Source organism: Amphiura filiformis, chromosome 6, assembly GCF_039555335.1.
Source record: "Amphiura filiformis chromosome 6, Afil_fr2py, whole genome shotgun sequence".
NCBI classification, from domain to species: Eukaryota; Metazoa; Echinodermata; class Ophiuroidea; order Amphilepidida; family Amphiuridae; genus Amphiura; species Amphiura filiformis.
Window position 1 is genome coordinate 47,480,412 of NC_092633.1, and position 20,710 is coordinate 47,501,121.

Consider the following 20,710-nt stretch of genomic DNA (forward strand, 5'->3'; position numbering starts at 1 on the left):
TTGAATGTCAAAAAATAAACCCTCTGTTATTTTCCATTTGCATTTTACAAAAACATACTTGAGTTATGAGGTTTTATCAGTCCATATTTCATGAATGTTATTGTGCAAAAAAAATAATAACCATGTGATTACATTTTTAGTGTTTTTATGATATCCAGAGTTATTACAAAAGAGGCTGTTCCTTTTAATATTACCGTAACAAAGAACAGTCATTACGCTGATTCCAGAAAAATTCAGCACCAATTTTTTGGATTAAAAGACATAATCCTGTTCAGGCTAAAAAAAGAGAGTAATAATATGTCTCAATGCCATTTTTCTTTATGCGTCCATGTCAGCTGAAATGGCAATTCATTATTTTTTCCATTTTTTAAAAAGTTTTTTGCCGTAAAATCGTGAAATTCTGAGACAACTTTGGAAGAAATGTTACTTGATTCGATACTCGCATTGTTTATTTAGGTATAATGACATCTTAATTCAAAATGAAGTTTTATAAAATCTTCATAAAAAAATGCATTCGTTTTTGAAACTGCCATGGATTTTGAGACATAACATTTTTTTTTGTTTAAACATAACTAAATCCTAATCCTTAGCATCTCAGTGGCAATAGCAGTAACATTTTAATATGTTTGTATTTTGAGGGAAAATGGCCTAAAAGCATGCAAGTTTGCATATTTTTAAAAAATAATTGCAGTCACAAAATTGAAACACCTCAATGCATGTTTTTGGCCCTTATGTCCAAAAATTGGCCAATATAAGAAATCGTTAGTTAGTTCTACATAACAGGATTAGGATAGGGCTGTTTTATTTGGCAAAACAGGATGGTTTTTTTAATCCCCAAACAATTATGTATTTTTCTGGAATCGGGAGTAGCATTGCTAAGATTTCAAGACAGCAGTGTGTGTTTTTTTCTCTTGAGTCCCGAACATTTCACTTTTTTTAAAATATGAGGTTTTGTCATCCCAGCAACGTAATACAGGATTGCAATTACGTCTGTCCCATTCTGTTAAAGAAAGTGTCCGGCAATCATAACATTATGCCTTATATGTTAGAAAAATAATTCTCAAGCACGAATCACATGGTTTTATTTAAAACAAACTCATATTGACCATAAAAACGAATGAAAACAGTTGGCTCGCAACACGCGATATTCAAATTTCCCGCGCAGAAATTGTCTAAGTGCAATGACGTAATGGTTACTTGCGCTCAATTGTCGTCATCCTTCATTGTATTACTGGGACGTCATTGCACTCAACAATTTTGGCGGCCGAGAATTTTGAATATCGCGTGTTGAGAGACTGGTGTTTTTATTCGTTTTTATGGTCACTATGAGTTTTGTTTTAAATAAAACCATGTGATTCGTGCTTGATAATTATTTTTCTTACATATAAGGCATAATGTTGTGATTACCGGAGACTCTCTTTAAGGTAGGTTCTGGTTGACAAATTATAGTACAGATTATAATTTACAGTTACGTAGGCTTGAAATCGAGTTAGTCTATGTTCATCTCGGGTGAAGAACTAAAAAAATACTGATTTGAAATTAAAGTAATCATATTCTCTTGTCAATCAAATGCTGGATTCCAGTATCGTATCAACAACAACAAGGCAATAGTGGGTTCAGCTGTCCAAAAAGTGGCATCTCTGAAATCTGGAATTAACAAAAGGACAAAAGAAGAGAACACACATGGTTAAATAATAGTTTTACATTGCAAAAACGATTCATAAAGAATTGGCAACAATTGTAATTAAAATTAAAGGGGGGTAGCAGGCCTCAAAATATTGTACTTACTTTATTTTGTGGGCTACTTCTGAAAAAGAATTGCCCTCCTGTAATTTAACTTCATCAGGGGCTATCTTTGGGATTTCAGGGGCTAAATATCCATATGACATGGTTAAAGATGATAGATCTGACCCCGGTTTCACTGCCAAAAATGTGAAAAAAAATTTAGGGGTGAAAATAAACATTGGGTAAAAATGTCTGTAGTTTATGATTTTTGTATGGATTTATGGCCAACTTTGCTGAAAAGGGCCATTTTTGGGTGACAAAAATTTTCATCATTCAACTTTGTATACCCACAGATTCAACAATATACATTAATATGAGCCTTTGCAATATCAATGCATCAGGTAATGATCGTAACTTTAATTCACTTGAACAGTTTTTTTTCTATAACTCATTGCATAGTTTTTGCACAAGACTTGTTGACATTATCATGTGACAATAATCATTGCTACCAAGCTTATTTTGATTTCACCAGTACCAGTAGTGATACTTTTGAAAACAGGGACTGCGTTTTGAGGGACTGCGTTTTGAGGAGAGCAAGAGCAAGAGCAATCGCTCTCTATTACATGTACTTTCCTTAAATCTGATTGCCTTAGTTGACCTTGCATTCATTTAATGCTGTCCTGCAAATTCCAAAAGACAGTCCCTGTTTGAAATGGCATTATTTTAGCAGTTTGGACATATACAGATATAAATGAAGAGCTTATTTCCAAACCGTGTTAAGTCCACAAGATTCACTTTGAAGAAAATCAGGAATTTTCTTTATGGCAATGAAAAAAAGTTCGATTTCTATAAAATTACAGTGAAGTGAAGGCGACATAAATAGGACCATAAAAACATGTTAAGTTAAAATCTAGAGACTTTTGATTTTTTTAATGAATTAATTTGTTTTAAAAATAGCATGGACTTAACACGTTTTGACACAAATCACAATTTCTGGCATGGACTTAACACATTTTGACACAAAACATAGTATCTGTAACACAGAACTAACCATATTTTTCTCAAACTAGTCTTAAAAGATAACAAATTTATTAGAAACATAAAAAACGTGATTCTCTCTACTATAAAACACAATTTTGCCACAAAACACCTTGCATCGAACCCCCTCCTGCTGCCCATTTTTTATTTAAATTCGACGTTTAAAATAGTTCAAAATTCAAAACTTAGTTGAATTGCATTTCTCAGAATTAAATAAACATCATTTCACTGACAATAAGTGATGACCTGAAATATCCACTTGTTTTAACACATTATCACAAATATTTCCCCCTCCCCCATGCTGCCACCCTAATCTCATATTGACAGTCGTAAGTTTTTAAGTCCTAAGTTTTTTTATACCTTTAACTTTAAAATTATACCTTGAATTTAGTAGCACATTTTGATAAGCATACAAAATAACTAACTCTACCACCAACCTCTAACATTAATTCTACCATCACAGCCTCTCCCTCTCCCCCTTCCCACCCTATTCATGTCTTTCTGGAGGTATCTATCAAATATTTCAGAAATCCCATACAAACTAAGCCTACTAATATAAAACAAAAACAACAACAACTTTTTATGCAGACCAAATTCATGTATACTAGTCTCAGGACCAAACAAGAACGTTGGCGATTAACTATTGGAAGCCCTATGCCGTGCTACTTGCCTACAAGCTGCCAACAAGGGCATTGTTCGTGGACTTAACACAGTTTGCTACAAAACTGGATTGGACTTAACACGTTTTGGAAAAAAATCGATACTTTGTGTGTCAATATTTCGAAACTTGACTAATTTTGGGAAAAAACAAACACATTGCTGGATAGCCCTAGTTACTCACTACCCATTTTCATAAAAATCTCAATTTTGAAGGTGGGTGGACTTAACACAGTTTGGAAATAAGCTCTTCAAATAGTGACTGCAAATCTTTAAAAAGATCAAGAGACAAAAAAGTTGAAAGCACCTGCACTTAGGGCACTTACCTCTCTGCAACAAAGAAAGAGTCTACTTCTTGTCAAAATACGTCCTATCCCCAGACTTGTTTTCATAGAACGCTGTCCCTTTTGGTCCTGTGCTACTATAAAACGCTGCACCATCATTGCCCTTTGGCGCATAGTAGTTACTATTCCAGTTCTCTCCTTGCGAATTTGTGTGGGTGTTATGATATGCGTACCCACCATCACTGTAATTGGTGTATGTGTTCCCTTGGCTGTTGGTGCCCTTGCTAGTGACTTGTTTTGGTGGCATCTTGTCTCCGGGGCACACAAAGCTAATACAAGTGAATCAAAGTCCAAGCAGCTTACTTTCTAAGGAAAAAACATAAGAAATTACTACAATTAGGCCCCAAAAAAGTTTTGTTTGCTTGCCCTCCAGTGGGATTTTTGGGGTGCGTCGGAAAAATTTCAAACTCGGAATAACGAGCCTTGCTTTCAATTCGGAGTAATGACCCTTGGGAATAACGAGCCTTATTTTAAATTCGGAATAACAAGCCTTTTTTAAATTCGGAATAACAAGCCTTTTTTAAATTCGGAGTAATGATCCTTCAGAATAACAGCCCTTCAGAATAACGGCCCTTCAGAATAACGACCCTTCAGAATAATGACCTTTTGGAGTAATGACCCTTCAGAATAATGACCCTTCGGAATAACGACCCTTCAGAGTAATGACTCTTCGGAGTAATGACCCTTCGGAATAACGACTCTTCAGAATAATGATCCTTCCGAGTAATGACACTTCAGAATAATGACCCTTTGGAATAACGACCCTTTGGAGTAATGACCCTTCGGAATAACGACCCTTCGGAATAACGACCCTTCAGAATAACAACATGCCCCGAAAATTTTCAGCACACACATGCACAAAGTATCATGACTATCTAACAAATTAATGGGAAAATGCTAGCACCCTTAAACATTTTTACTCCCACTGTTTCATGTTAACTCTCAAATTCATAAGGGCTCATATTGAAAGATGGATTATAATATGCATCAGTGATACACCCTGCCTTTTGAAGTGGTCCATGACTAATGGGAAGAAAACAAACCGACTATGGCTCATCGCACAACCCAGGAAAACGCGCTCCTAATCTAAGTGGCTAATTGCAGTGTTATAATCACACAGGATTTTTTGCATATATTTGGACCTGCCCAAAATCGCTTAAAACCCCTTTCAACCTGCTAAAAAATGCTTTCGCCCCCTTTTGGCCAGCCCTAACTGTTACCCACTGGTAAAGTCCAACACTGAATCAAAAGTGTTTGGCTATCCCGCTCTATTGAAGGGATTACAGAATTGGTATGGTACTGGCAAATGGCCTAAAGCAGGCCCGTATGCAGGGGGGTGGAGCCGCACCTCAATTTGCAAAAGTATAAACAATTCCTGAAAAATGTAATTTGCGAGCATATAGCCAGTGGCGGCACCAGAGCATGGGGGGGTGGTCGATATAGAAAATAAAATTTACATGAACAACTGATTTTTTCCTCAAAATGGGCTGAATAACAGAAAATTTTGCATGCACAGGCAAAATTCTACATGCACAGAGCCAAAGTTACATGCATATTTGTGCATGTAAAACCCCCCTAAATCGAACCCTGGGGAGGGCAAAGTGAATTTCAGGGCAGCAAAATTGACCAATTTTGTGCAAAATTGCAGCAAAAAGTGGAAATTTACGTACTTTGGGGGTTTTGCCTCAAAAGTGGGGGCGGGAGGCAAACTGCATATATAACAAGCCAAATAGATTTAAGGTTTTTAGTTTTTTTTGTCAAAAAAGGTCCAAATTTTTGGAAGGCACCCCCCCTAAAAATGTCCACTTTTTCAAAATCCGCACCCCAATAACTTGTTGTGAGGAAAAGACATCAATTGCTTGCAACATCAAAATTAGCTGAGTTCACTGACCAACAAAACCAGTTAGTTGGAAACAGGTGATGATTTAAGATTTGATGATTTGGAGCAGAAAAATGCAGTATTTTTCACACAAAAACTAAAACAGGATGAGCAAAAAACCAAGGAAACCACACCACCTCATCTGTCAAACAAAACCCCAAAACTAGAGCTAATTGCGCATACACATATACGCGACCTTAGCAATAGCTAATTAACTAGGCTTATAGCTAATTAGCCCAGCTATATAGCATGAATGCATGTAAGCAGTAGTATATTATGCTGATTTTACTGAGGTCTTTTTTGAAATGCACTATAACTTTGAAATTTGGCTAGAGACCAAGGTTAATTTGTTAGCTCACCTATAGCATATGCAAGTTCAAAAGGTCCAGCATATGTATAATTCATTGGAATATACATGTATGAACAGATGTTTGTAGTATTATAATTATAATCATAAATTATATTACATAATTATTTTCCATAATATTACAGTATGTGAAATCATTTTGATAAGGCCAAGTAAAATAAAAAAACATGTTTCAAAAAGGAGGAAGAAGGGGCTTTTTATTTTTAATCGTAAAATTGGTACAAATACCCATAATTAGAACTGTTTTAGCGCACACAATAATGCCCGGAAAAAGGAGGAGGAATCTTTTTATATCTTGTTCAACGAGATAGACCTCTTCTAATTATCACAAAACCTTCCAAAAGTGTTTCCTGTATATTAGCAAGGCTATAGAAAGCATCTTTACTCCCTAGACATATTTTTTTTAAAGTTATAACTGAATTTCAAAAAATAAAAATATAAATTGAAGAAACCTCAAAAAAGGAAGCGGGAGAAGACATGAAACATGATTATTTTTTTATTCGGCCTAACCAAAAATTATTCAATATTCATATAAATATTTCTGTGCAACTTTGGTCATGCGCTATTATAGTGCGACTTCCTAAGGTATTTTGCTACATATACGGGGAGTAATACGTACATGAACTTTGACCCCAATGACCTTTGACCCAATGACCTTTGACCCCAATGGATGTATGCAAGTAATGTCATGCTATATTATAATTTGTGGAATGACTTAGAATTTTGAGTAACAGAACAGAAAATCACATCAGCCATAATGACCTTCATTATGACCTTTGACCTCAAGGCTAATGCATGTGCAAGTGACGTCATCTTGCTGTGTAATTCGTGTATAAGGAGTCAGTTTTAGTAAAAATAATAGGAAATAACATTTTCGGCCATAAAATGACATTTCCATGATCTTTGACCTTGAGTTGGGCATGTGACATATGTGCCACCAGCTATTGGTCCTGATGACCAAGTAACATTGTTGTACTATATATATTTGCGACAGCATCAGCATTTTAGGGTATGTGGTCATATACCGGAAGTATCCCCTTAATGACCTTTGACCCCGATTCAGGACAATAACTTTTAGACACTGGGTATAGCTGATGCATGTACCAAAGTGCCATCATCGTGCTGTGTAATTTGTAGAAGGAGTAGCATTTTTAGTGAAATCACGTTTTTGGCCATTGACCGGAAGTGGATGACCTTTGACCTGAAGTTGATCATGTTCCATTTGTCCCCCCACCCAATGGTCCTAATGACCAACTATGGTCAACATAGCTCAAAGCATATGGCTACGGTGGCTCATTACAAGATTGACAGAAAGAAAGAAAGAAAGAAAGAAAGAAAGAAAGAAAGAAAGAAAGAAAGAACTTGACAGAAACAGACCTTAGCAATTTTGCAAATTGCTAAGGAAAAAAGAAATTCCACCCCAGGTCAATCACCTCAGCTACAAAAGGTCAATCAAATAAGAAAAAGCAGATCAAATACTCTGCACAAATTGAATCTAACCAACAAACAGGGTTGCCAAAAGATTTCAGCCCGAATAGCGGGTCAAATATTCGAAAAGTCACCCAATTTTTCTCTTTACCATTGGTTTCTATGGGGCAGGAAACTATCGGAAGTCGTGGGAGCCAATGTTGAAAAGTCGCCCAAATTTTTTCTTAACCATTGGTTTCTATGGGACAGGAAATTGTCAAAAGTCATGGGAAAAATCTTCAAAAGTCGCCCAATTGGGCTACCAAATCGCGGGTTTGGCAACCCTGCCAACAAATCCATTGAGCAGATCTGAAAGAAATCACTATGGACCACAATAGCCTCATCCCAATGGCATAAGTCAATAACCTCATAAACAATCATAAGTGCAAAATTTGACCTCAAGTTGCAGAGTATGAGTTTTTGTACACAAAAATGTCAAAGGTCATGCAATGAATAAAGAAATGTATTGGGGTTAAAGAACTGTGTCCCTGATGGATGAGCATGTTGTGGATCCTAGTGAATGTAAAACCACCAAGAGAGATTGAGTATAGGTCACAATAATAACCTTTGTATTCAAAATTACAAATCCAGAAGAACTATTTAAAGATAATTACCTGTGGCTATTACAAACTACAAAGACTCGAGACATTCGCAAGTGAAATAGGCTGACAGCCCAAACCATAATGAGTAAAAATATGTACATTTTGGAATTAAAAATGTGTACCTTTGGCAAAAACATATCTTCAGATGAGTACCAGTAGCCACAATTATCATGGAAGTAAAAAAGGACATTTCTGAGAATTTGGCACGCTGAAAACCACAAAGACTAGCTATAATTGAAAATTTGAAATGTTTTTTTTTTTTTTTTTAAAGTATCCAGAAATTGTATGTAAAACCACAAAAACAGGTTATTTCAACCTCTGAGCAACATCATATCATAAGAAAAGGACAAAAACAAAAACCATTTTCGATACTTCCTCTTATTTCAGCCAATTTGTAATATTGTGGGCCTAAATTGAGCAAATTTTGAACAAAATAGAATTTTGTTCCATAGTTTTGATGCTGACCACTTTTTCAAAATAATTTTATACCAAATGACCCTTTTTATCATGTTTATTACAAAATGTTATAGCCTACCCAAAAGCAATGACCCCTTCCCTCCTTTTCCATTTTGTTATACTCAATGACCCCCTTTTTAAGACATTAATCCAACAGGACCCTACTTCTCAATGAACAATGTCGGTATAATTCCAAAGAAAGTGGAACATATTTAGGGAAATGAGGCATGCATAACAAAATAGTATACTAAAAAAACCCACTCAGTACAAATGACCACTGGCGGGACGGGACGGGCTGCAAACATGAGTAGCATTTTTCGGCCTTTTGGTACATCGATGACCCCTTTTTCTTGGCCAATTTTGGTTATGATGGGTCCCTTTTTCAAAATGTTCTAAAAGCCCAATTTTACCTCACTGTAGCCAAAATGTTTAAATTTCCCCAAGACAATTCTTAAATTTGGCCAAAAGTTTTTAATTTTGGTACATCGATGGGTCCAAATTTCGTATTGAATGATAGGTCTACTTTCAAATTCTAAGCAGCACACCTACTCAAACCAAACTTGAGTATCTCCCCCCCCCCTCCGAAACATGGGTTTTAAATGAAAAATTTGTTTAGGATGGGTCATTGAGTGAGGGTAGGGTGGAGTGGGGTAGAGTGGAAGTAGGTAGGTAGAGTGGAAGTGGATGGGTGGAGGTGGATGGGCGAGGTGGGGTGGGGTGGTGGAGTCAGGGGAAATGTGGATCAAAGCAGGCCCATACTCATACGCAGTATTTTTTTGGGAGGGTGCTTATTTAGAAAAAGGAAATAGTGGACAATTTTGTGAAAAGTGGACTTTCCTCTAAAAAAAAATGTGGAACGCAAAAAAAAACCCTCTCAAATTGTGACTTTTTTAGACTTAAGACTTTCACAAGTTGGGGGGGTGCTCCCTCATCCCCCACATACGTGCCAGGGTCCAAGTCAAACTTGAAGGCAAGCTATAGGGCCTACTGGTTAATTTTTAGCAGCTGGAAAAACAATTTTACAATTAGGGACAGTTCACAAACACTTGTTAGGGGGCCTGATGCAAACAGGGGGCCCAGAAATTTTTTGCCCCTCCTAAGGGGGGGGGGGGGGGCCAGGGGAGCCTGAAAAAATGACAAATTTTCCTGGGAAAATTGAGTTAATATGCTTTTCTATGGGGTTGACCCATAATTTTCATGTCAAAAAGGGGCCCCTGAAATTGGTGAGATCTCAAAGGGGGAGGGCCTAAAAAAAATTTGCGATGAAATTTTTTTGCATCACGCCCCCTAAGAAGTGTTTGTGAACCGTCCTAATTTAGTTAGGGCTACATTAAAAGTAATAAAAGTTTACCAATGTTACACTTCAATCGGGACTTCAATACATACAGTTTACATAGGCTATATACAATGTTACATACAATGATACATGTATATTATACATGTATCATGTATAGTACGTACAAGTAGGCCTATATGATTTTTCTGCCTCCGCAGGAGGTAGTATGCTTTGAAATTTACACCTAAAATGCCGCACATTGCGCGGCATATAGGCCGATTGTACAAATTTATATTCTGACAAGTACTCTAATTTCCGCCCAATATCGAAAGCCCAATATATATCCCCCACCTCTTTGCGCCATACATAAATTCGCCTATCGCCATTTCCGAATGTTCAAAAAGGTAATCACGCTTCCTCAGCATGTGCAATAAATTAGCATTAAAATTAATCTTATTCTATAGGGATTCTAGAAACATCTAGCACGTGGCGCCAATGGCGTGGGTCTATCAAGTTAATGAATTATGCATTAGAATATTTTCAAACTCATATGTTGTATAATTGAAGACCGAATTAAAAAGACTAGCTTTGCGTATGCCGTCCTGTAAACCAGACCAAAAATGCCATACTGCGCAGGTCAGCAACCAATCACGGCGGCGCCTTTGTCATGACGTCAGCGCAAACTAGTCTTTTTAATTCGGTCTTTAATTATAGGTTGTAACCTCAGCGCTCATCAGCAGCCACACCACCTCAATGCCTTCGATTGTGATCAGCAGCTTTATCGTTGAAGACAAGTTGGAAAACCGTTATGCTGTGGCAATGGGAATACACATCAAACAAGGTTTAATTTCATGATTACATGAAACCTGATTATTAATGCAAAAACTTTGGCTGGAGAAGTTGAAGCTGGCGTTCATGGCGACACTTTGGATGTGATAATTTGACATCATGGATTGTTTTGTGCAAAATTGGAGGTATTTTTGTGCCGGCGAGTCAGCAGACCGACTGGCATGCATGCTAGGCTCGACTAGGCCACAATCATGATCCGATGCATTTGAACTGCAATGTATGGTATGATACGCCTAGCAGCGCCTATGGCGGCTTCATTGCTGCCCGGCATTGCTGTTCAAATACATGTACTAAAGTATTGCAATTTTATTGCGTTGATATAATTCGGAATAATTCGTTTTAAAGTATTTGCTTCCCCCATTCCCATGCGTGGTTGTATTTTATGTTCTACTGAGTAGGCCTACTGTTGCAATATTTTTGCATGCATACCCATGACCGTTTCAACCTCTTACAAACAAGGTGTTGATATTGGCCCTTTCGATGCAAGACAAAGCACAAATGAAGGAAACAAAACAAAACAATAATGTTTTTGATTTTTGATTTAATTACACATACAAAAGAGTAATGGCCTATAAAAAGACCCCCCTAAATATAATAATATTAATATTATTTTAGTCCTGAATACAAAATAGGCCTATAATAAACAAGCATTAAAAAAATCTGATACGAAAATTTGTTACTCTGAAACGTTACAATCGTAATTTTCAGTCAAAAATCCACGAGAAATGACTCTTGATACAACTTGGGCATGCATTTAAAAAAACAGAAAGCGGCTGCCTGCATCTGGAACTCTTCATATCTGAAAGTTTGAAGGTCTTATTTCATACATCAGAATTATCTGCAAGATTGCAAGATGGCTTTAGGTGACCGTGGCCCTATTGGCTAATGCACAAATTTAGATTTTCTTTCTATTTAAATAATATGTTAAAGCTTATGCCCTGTAGATTACTATACATTCGGTTCTTGAGATATATGGCCTGTCAAAATGGTGCGAACCCAAAACAAAAAATTGGCAACAACTTTCTTTTTATTTTCTATATTTTTGACAAGTCCAGTTGCCAGATGATTTTCTAATTAGGCTACATGTATGAATTATGCAAAGTAAAGATTTCAGATACAATTAAAAGAGCTATAGTAGGCCTACTGAGGCATGGTACATGGGTAGAACACACACTGTAGACCTACTACAAAATTTCGGTTGCGTTTTGGCAAATTTCAATTTGCATAATTAATTTGGGCCACTTATTAGAAAAGTTGATTAGGGCCCTAATTAATTATGCAAATGGAAATTTGCATGGAAAAAGGCATTCATGGGTTTTATATCTTATTTTTTAGCCGATCTCTACTTTGTACAATTCTTGCATATATAATTAGAAAATAAGGCCTACCTGACATCATTGCATAACAAAAATAAAAGAAATTTGTTGCCAACTTCTTGGTTTCGCGCCATTTTGACAGGCCATATATTTTGGTAACCGAATATCCGATTAAAATAAAATTTTCAGTCTTGTAATCAGGAGAGAATGGACTCACATATTTCAATCAGACAAAATCTATATCCAATAGCGTTACCTTAAAGCTAGCATTATAAGTGTCTCCTTAACTAATAACAAAAGGTGCCCACTGGTATCTTGGAGGCATTGTCTTTTTTAAAGACATTTCTTGTTATTTAATAGGCCTACTATATCCTACTAGTACAATCTAGCACTCTCTTGCTGTGTCACTTCCCTGCAGGGTCTCACGATCAACAAGTGAAAATACAAGTCATGCATCGGCCTAAGGGGTGGTGCAATAATTATATGTACCCCGGGGTGAATTCTCAAAATGGTCTGCCAAAATCGCCCCCCCCCTTTGGCCGTGCCAAAAACCTTTACCCCCCCCTTTCGACGTGCCAAAAACCTTTGCCCCCCCCTTTGACGTGCCAAAAATCTTGCCCCCCCCTTACACATGCAAGATTTTGGGAACCCAAATTTAAAACCTTAAATTGTCTTAACATATAATGCGAAACGGCGAAGCGAGCAGGAAATTTTGCATATTTGAGCGTGTTAAAGTAACGTTTTTCCTACGCCTTTTTGGGGCGTAATATAGAAACGGTGCCTAAAATATATGTGCCAGAAATTGCTTGCCCCCCCCGTTCGACCGGCCAAAAATGCTTGCCCCCCCCTTTTGGCCTGCCAAAAATCTTTGCCCCCCTATAATTCACCCCTGGGGGTACACATAATTATTGCACCACCCCTAAATCTTGGTAGATGTGTTCCAATGGAAAGTGCCAGCCATGGAAAGCTTAAAATCAACAAGTGAAAAGAACGAGAAAAAGATTCTCACCTCTAGCCTACCGTCACGGTGATGTAACTTCCTTTTAACTTGCACTTGCAGAAGAGAAGACTGGTAATGATAAATGTTTGTGAAAGTTATATCTGGTTCCATACAGCAATACGCAGTATTGCTGTCTGGTAAGCAGGTACGAATTGAGACGTCGTGAATTGAGACGTCGGAGCCGGTCAAACACAGAGGACTAGCCTACATCCCGTATCCTACTATCACTCAAACAAGCAAATCTCTTCACGAATTCACTCACCTTGCGATCCTACATCATCAGTTGAAACAAACATCTAAGTTTCCAAAAACAACTTTGTCATTCCTCAAAACTACAAGTAACTTCATTAATAAAAAATTGAAATCATACTATTACCCGTTATTGAAAATTTTGTTCGATTTATGTGAACCAAAAGAACGCACGAGTCGAGTTCAGTTTACCAAAATGGTAGCTCGTGCCTCCTGGTCACCTCAGATATGACGTCAGTATCAAGCTGCTTATTAAACGGTGGATCGGATTGGTTGAAATCAACGCCACGTTTTTGACCTTACAGGGGTCAGAGATATGCATATTCATGTATGAAAACAGCGATGCGGATATAGTATCATCACCGGAACTGAGATTTTGCGACATTTTCGATGTTTGTACCGGGGAATTTCAGACACGGAGACTCCGCGGAGATTTCGAAAAATTCGTCCAAAGGTAACCAAAGGGTTGGGGATCGCATTTTTAACTATCACTAAATGTTTCGGAATTGAGGTCGGCTAAAAAGTAGACAGTTTCGGGGACTGTAATTGGTGTAGATGTCACATTTTGAACAGTGAGCGATAAGTGACCAATTTGATGCTCAGCGCAAGTGACTATCTTTACTCAGGGTATGTGAAAGTATGGTTGCTTGCTTTCCTCATACGAACGAACGAGCTGGTGAAGTGTGAATCTGTGTCAATGAGCTTCAATGCTGCAGAAATGAGGAATGAGCCCGCCAAATGAACATGTGACCAGAGCAGAGCAGAGTGCCAATTTACAGCACCTCTTGAGCAGGCTCCAGAGCAGATTTTTAATATTTACGAAGTGACGTCATCATGCGCCAAAAGTTTTGGCCTATCAGAGTACTGAGGTATTACTGAGGGTAGGCCTAAAAAGTTTGCCATTAGGGAGTGTTCATAAATACTTTGGTGGGGGTGGAAAAGTTGGAACCTCGGACGTCAAATTTTTTTTGATCCCCCCTAAAAAAGGGTGGATTTTTTTTATCTCCCTTTTTATGGTCTAAAATTTGTGATCCCCCCCCCTCATGTCCTAAAAAAGAAACCAAAAATATACACCATTAATAGTGGCATAGATTTCTTTTTGACATTGGGGTTGGAGAAAATTTCTTGGAAGTCCAGTGAATCCAACACCATTTGCCAACAAAATAAGTTTATGGTAGAAATGCGCATGAAGCGCGCAAAATTTTTTGCCATATTGAAGCTAAACTGGTGAAATATAGGCCTAGTACAAAACCGGAATTAATTTGCACGAAGTGCAAAAAAAATGGCACTCTTTAGTTTTAAATGACCAAATATGGGGTTAATTTTGGTTAGAAACCCATATACATCAACATTGGGGGATGATTGTATGGACCATCCCCCCTATCAAAATATTGGGTGGGATTTATCCCCCATCCCCCAGGATCTACCCCTATCGTCATTAATTCATTAGCTATTACCGTTTGGAGTTATTACTCATTGGAGTCATAGTGTTACACCCAAATTGTGAAGTGTGCACATTTTGTTGATTTGTAGCTTGAGATTACAAAATTGAAAATTTTTCGCTCGCATGAATGTTAAAACATTCATGCGAGCGAAAAAATTTGGGATGTCACATGCCTTCTCGTACATTTTACCCCAGAATTTTACCCTCAAATGTTTTTGATCCCCCCTTTTTAAGACTCAAATATTTTTGATCCCCCCATATTTTCCAACCCCCACCAAAGTATTTATGAACACTCCCTTAGGGCCTATCCTATTTATAGGGCCTATCCTATTATTTATTTAGAAGGCCAACACTCTAATTTCACACTATTCATTTTTCTGAATAGAATTCCTAGGCTACTCATTTATTTTGAATCCCGTAACCATTTTGATTTGATGAGATAGCCCCCATTGTTCATTTTGATTAGGTATGATCACATTAAACCAAAAATCTTATCCAAATAAATAGTTTCCATTTTATTGTAACAATTAGGCCAATTATTTAAATTGAAAAGATCTCCAACTCATTATCTGACAAGATTTATATCCATTTCATTGATTTCAAAAAGGTTCTATTATTCTCCTGGGAGAAGATAAACCATAAATTTTACAGGTGTTTTTTTTTGGTCATTTTTCATAAAGACCTATTCATTTATATTCAAATAACAAGGCAATCTTATCATATTTGATGAGTCATTTTCATGAATATCTGAATCTTCATGAAGAGAAATCTGTTCATTTTGAAGAGAAATCTGTTATATCCCCATTTGAATAGTAAGTTTCCCAAGTTGTCAATTTTTTTTTAAATTAAAAAATGAGTAATCATTTTAAGAGTGTACTTGCAGGTCATTATCTGTGTTATCTGTGTTGCTTATATCTGAAACAGCTTGCTCAAATTGTGTGTGTGAGTGGGGGGGTGAGGGTGGGGAGGGAGGGACAAGATGAATTTGGTAGGGGATGTTGCCCAAAATCACACACAGGGTAATGTTATGGGCCTAAGGATGCGTGACCACATTAGGCCTACCACCCTCGCAAAGTCTATCAATTTCCATCTTCGTATCTTTACCGCATCCGTAAATTCATTGCCCAGGATACCTGTCACCATGCTGTTCGTTCTCTCATACGGCGCGTGAAAGTCGATTCCAAGTTTATCGTCCCCCGCCCGCGTCACTTTTTGGACACCAAAAACACCAGCGTCAAATTTTCAAAATGCCAAAATAATTCATTATTTTCAAAGTATCAGTGTTTTCACCAGTTTTAGCAATTGGAAACATATATTTTTGTTTGTAAAACATATTAATTTATAACTTGGAACCAAAACAAGGCTCTTTTCTAACTTTTCTAGTCCCTACCCATATAAAAACATGTTTATAAATAACATGTATGAGTGTGGCTTTAAACCAACACGCACTTTAGGTCAATAATGAAATCTGATGAAATAATGAAAAATGAAAAAGTCACCTCACCAACCTGGGAAAAAAAGGGACGATAAACTCGAATTGACTTTCATGGGCCTACTGTCCCGACTTGATTATGGCAAAGCAATCCTCTGGTATCACTCAAGGTGAAAGAAATAGACTGCAGATCTGCTGTGCTGTGCGTTTGATATTCTCTGTCCCTCGCTCAACTGGTACCTCCAACCTTCTCATTCAATTGCATTGGCTTCCAATCCAGGACCAAATTCTTTTTAAACTTCACTGAGCTTTATGTTTTCAAGTGCTCTCAGGGCCGTGCCCCCAATTACCTTTGTGAGCTTCTTTCAACCTATGCTCCCAGAAGAGAAGGATTAAGATCTTCTTCCAATAAGACCCTGCTTAGTCAGCCTATGGCATGTAGAGCAGTTGGTTTAAATACCCTCTCTGTCTCTGGCCCGAGGGAATGGAATAAACTCCCTAAAGCCATTAGGGAGTCTCCATCAATTCCAGTTTTCAGAAGGAAACTGAAAACTTACCTTTTCAGTTTATATCTTCTTTCTTGTTCCTTAGCAATTTGCAAAATTGCTAAGGTCTGTTTCTGTCAAGTTCTTTCTTTCTTTCTTTCTTTCTTTCTTTCTTTCTTTCTGTCAATCTTATAATGAGCCACCGTAGCCATATGCTTTGAGCCATGTTGACCATAGTTGGTCATTAGGACCATTGGGTGGGGGGACAAATGAAACATGATCAACTTCAGGTCAAAGGTCATCCACTTCCTGTCAATGGCCAACAACGTGATTTCACTAAAAATGCTACTTCTTCCACAAATTATACAGCACGATTATGGCACTTGGGTACATGCATCAGCTATACCCAGTGTCTAAAAGTTATTGTCCAGAATTGGGGTCATAGGTCATTAAGGGGATACTTCCGGTATATAACCAAATACCCTAAAATGCTGCTGCTGTCGCAAATATATATGGTACAACAATGTTACTTGGTCATCAGGACCAATAGCTGGTGGCACAAATGTCACGTGACCAACTCAAGGTCAAAGGTTATGGAAAGGTCATTATGGCCGAAAATGTTATTTCCTGTTATTTTTACTAAAACTGCTACTCCTTACACGAATTACACAGCAAGATGATGTCACTTGACACATGCATTAGCCTTGAGGTCAAAGGTCATACGAAGGTCATTATGGCTGATGTGATTTTCTGTTCTGTTACTAAAAATGCTAAGTCATTCCACAAATTATAATATAGCATGATAACATTACACATTGTATTCATCCATCGGGGTCCAAGGTCATTGGGGTCAAAGGTCATGAAGATATTACTTCCGGTATGTAGAAAAATACCTTAGGAAGTCGCACTCTAATAGCGCATGACCAAAGTTGCACAGAAATATTTACATGAATATTGAATAATTTTTGGTTAACAAAATGATTTCACAACTATGGAAAATAATTATGTAATATAATTAATAATTATAAGGCCAAATAAAAAAATAAACATGTTTCACGTACCATCCACTTCCTTTTTGAGGTTTCTTCAATTATATATTTATTCAGTTATAACTTTTCAAAAAATATATCTAGGAAGCAGAAATATTTTTATAGCCTTGCTAATACAAGAAACACTTTTGGAAGGTTTTATGAAAATTAGAGGGGCGGCCTATATCCTCAGAACAAAAATAAAAGAGGCCTCCTCCTTTTTCCAGGCATTATTGTGTATGCTAAAACAGCTCAAATTATGGGTATTCACACCGATTTTGCCATGAAAATATAAAATAAAAAGCCCCCTCTTCCTCCTTTTTTACAAAAATCCGGACTTGAAACATGTTTTTTATTTTACTTGGCCTAATTATATGATACTACAAACTTCTGTTCTAGTTATACATGTATATTCCAATGAATTACACCAAACTGCTGGACCTTTTGAACTCACATATGCTATAGGTGAGCTAACAAATTAACCTTGCTCCCATTGTCCCTATGGTCAATTTCAAATTACAGTGCATTTCAAAAAAGACCTCTCAGTAAAATCAGCATATTATACTACTGCTGGCTGTTTATATGCCTTAATACATGTATGCATGCTAGATAGCTGGGCTAATTAGCCATAGGCCTAGTTAATTAGCTATTGCTAAGGTCGCGTATATGTGTATGCGCAATTAGCTCTAGTTCCTTCTGTTTTTCTTTTTTTCTCCATCCTTTCCCTCCCTGTTCAGCGCTTTGATAAAGGCGCTATATAAATATCTTTATGTATGTATGTATGTATGCAAGGATAGAGGATATGAACATAATTATTTTAAGAAAATTTAATTTCCCAGTTTTGTTAGGCTGTAGCTAATTAATGTTTTGGTTCTTCTCCAAAGGATTATCATGAATTGATGAGGGAGGGAGGATTTTTCTTCTCCTTCCATAAAATTAGTATTGATAGTAGTTTTCTGTCTTTACCAACAGTGCTCAAGGAGAGCAGAAGGCCCGGTTTCTTTTTCAAATGTGGGATTTGGAGGATAGACCCGTTTGATTCTGCACTCCCCCCAAGCGATAAAAGTCAAAAATTTTGGTGGGCATTTCCGCACAAATATTCATTTTAAGATCGAAATTGAACTTCATTATGACCAAAATTAATTAGTGGTATTTGTGGAAATTTTCCCTTGCTTCACACACAAATGTTTTAATAATTTGGGTTGGGGGGGCCAAACCATGCCACCTGACCTATCCTTGGCTCAAGGCACCACAAACTCTAGCTACGCCACTGATAACCATTATGCAAACACAACACGGTTTGTAATTCAGGTGGACCTCACAAAACTATACACCACATAAGGCCACCATGTACTATCACAATACCAAGTTTGAAGTTGATTGATGATTGCGTTTAAGCTGGAGATTGGATTAATGGAAATAAAGGCAAAATATGCAAATGAGCTCATTAATATTCATAAATATGCAAATAAAATGACAAAACTATTCAGCACATCAGGCTACAATATCCTATCACCGTACCAAGTTTGATATAAAATTGGACGGATTGAGTGCGATACCTGAATTTATCGGTCAAGCTAGAGTTTTCAAATATCATGCGAGGCGAAGTCGGCGTGATATTTGAAAACTCTAGCTTAGACTGATAAATTCAGAGCATCATCTTAAATTATCCGTCAATTTTATCATTATTATGTCTTCAGAATCTTTTTTTGGTAAAAAACATGATTTTTGGTCAAAATACGATTATTAGTCAAAATGATTTTTGGCGTGATTTTTCAGTCAAAAACATATTTTTGGTCAAAATGTGATTTTTGGTCAAAATGTGATTTTTGGTCAAAAAAGTGATTTTAGTCAAAAATGTGATTTTTGGTCAAAATGTGTTTTTTAGTCAAAAATGTGATTTTTGGTCATGGCTTGTCACATAAACAAAAAAAAAATCACACCAACAGAGACTTTTACATATAAAGTATATGAACTATGCACTCTATGAAGAGGCTACAGATATGAAAAAACCCTGTAGCTCCAGGTGACCGATACACAAATTAATCGGACAGCTGGGTTATGTACAAAAGACATAATAATGAAGTTGATCGGTGATTGCGTTTAAGAGTGGATTAATGACAATGTAGGCCAAATATGCAAATGAGCTCATTAATAACACGGAAAAACAGTGGCATGATCGACGGGAATTATATAAATAATCATTAATATTCATAAATATGCAAATAATGCAACACAAAAGTATACAGCACATGAGGCCACCATATACTATCACCGTACAAAGTTTGATATAATATTGGATGGCTGAGCATGATACCATAACATATCGGATGAGTCATAAAAATATCGGACGAGCCAACGGCGAGTTCGATATTTGTTATGGTATATGTTATGGTATCATGCGAAATAAGCCATCCAATATTATCATTATTAGGTTTTCTTAACTCCTAATAACCCTGAAAACATAATAATGAAGTTGATCGGCCATTGCATTGGAGCTGTAGAGTGGATTAATGAATTTGCTTCCGCACGGACAAACAAACAAACAAAAAAAAAAACATTTGGATGATAACATAAGTCCACATACATGTGGGGAAAAATCAAATAAAATTGGGACAGAAATAATGAAAAATCAATGTTTTTTCAGCCCTTTTTGGATGCAGTTTACCTCCTCAACAGGGTTTTTGCCCCCCTGGAATGATCAACCCACCCCATGGGTATTTACATCTGACAATATATAAATACACACATAACAAACATTTTTCATGCAAAAGAATTTTTTATTCTTTATTACATAATTTAAGGGACGCACCATTAGATATCATCGGGGGCTAGGGAGTTTTTTGAAAAAAAAAGTTTTGCCTCACTGATGAGTAAAAAAAAAATTTTGCCTCACTGATGAGTAAAAAAAAAAAGATTTGCCTCACTGATGAGAAAAAAAAAAAAAGTTTCCCCTACCCAGCTCTGTACAAAGGTATACATTAAAATTGAAAAAAGGCAACTTCGCCGTCGAAGGCGGCGAAAAAAAAATTTTTGCCTCCAAAGGCAGCGAAAAAAAAAAATTTCGCAGCCTTCGGCGGCAAAAAAAAAAAATTC

General features: G+C 36.9%; 1 protein-coding gene across 1 annotated transcript; it reads right to left on the reverse strand.

Annotated features, from left to right (window-relative positions):
- Nucleotides 1-464: 464 nt before the first annotated feature.
- Nucleotides 465-13,919, reverse strand: LOC140155516 (uncharacterized). Its single transcript, XM_072178387.1, has 4 exons — nucleotides 13,869-13,919; nucleotides 12,986-13,058; nucleotides 3,747-4,070; nucleotides 465-1,647 (listed from the first exon to the last, which is right to left on the reverse strand). The coding sequence occupies exons 1-4, from the start codon at nucleotides 13,883-13,885 to the stop codon at nucleotides 1,591-1,593; spliced, it is 471 nt and encodes a 156-aa protein (XP_072034488.1). The 5' UTR covers nucleotides 13,886-13,919; the 3' UTR covers nucleotides 465-1,590.
- Between the last annotated feature and the right edge of the window lie 6,791 nt (nucleotides 13,920-20,710).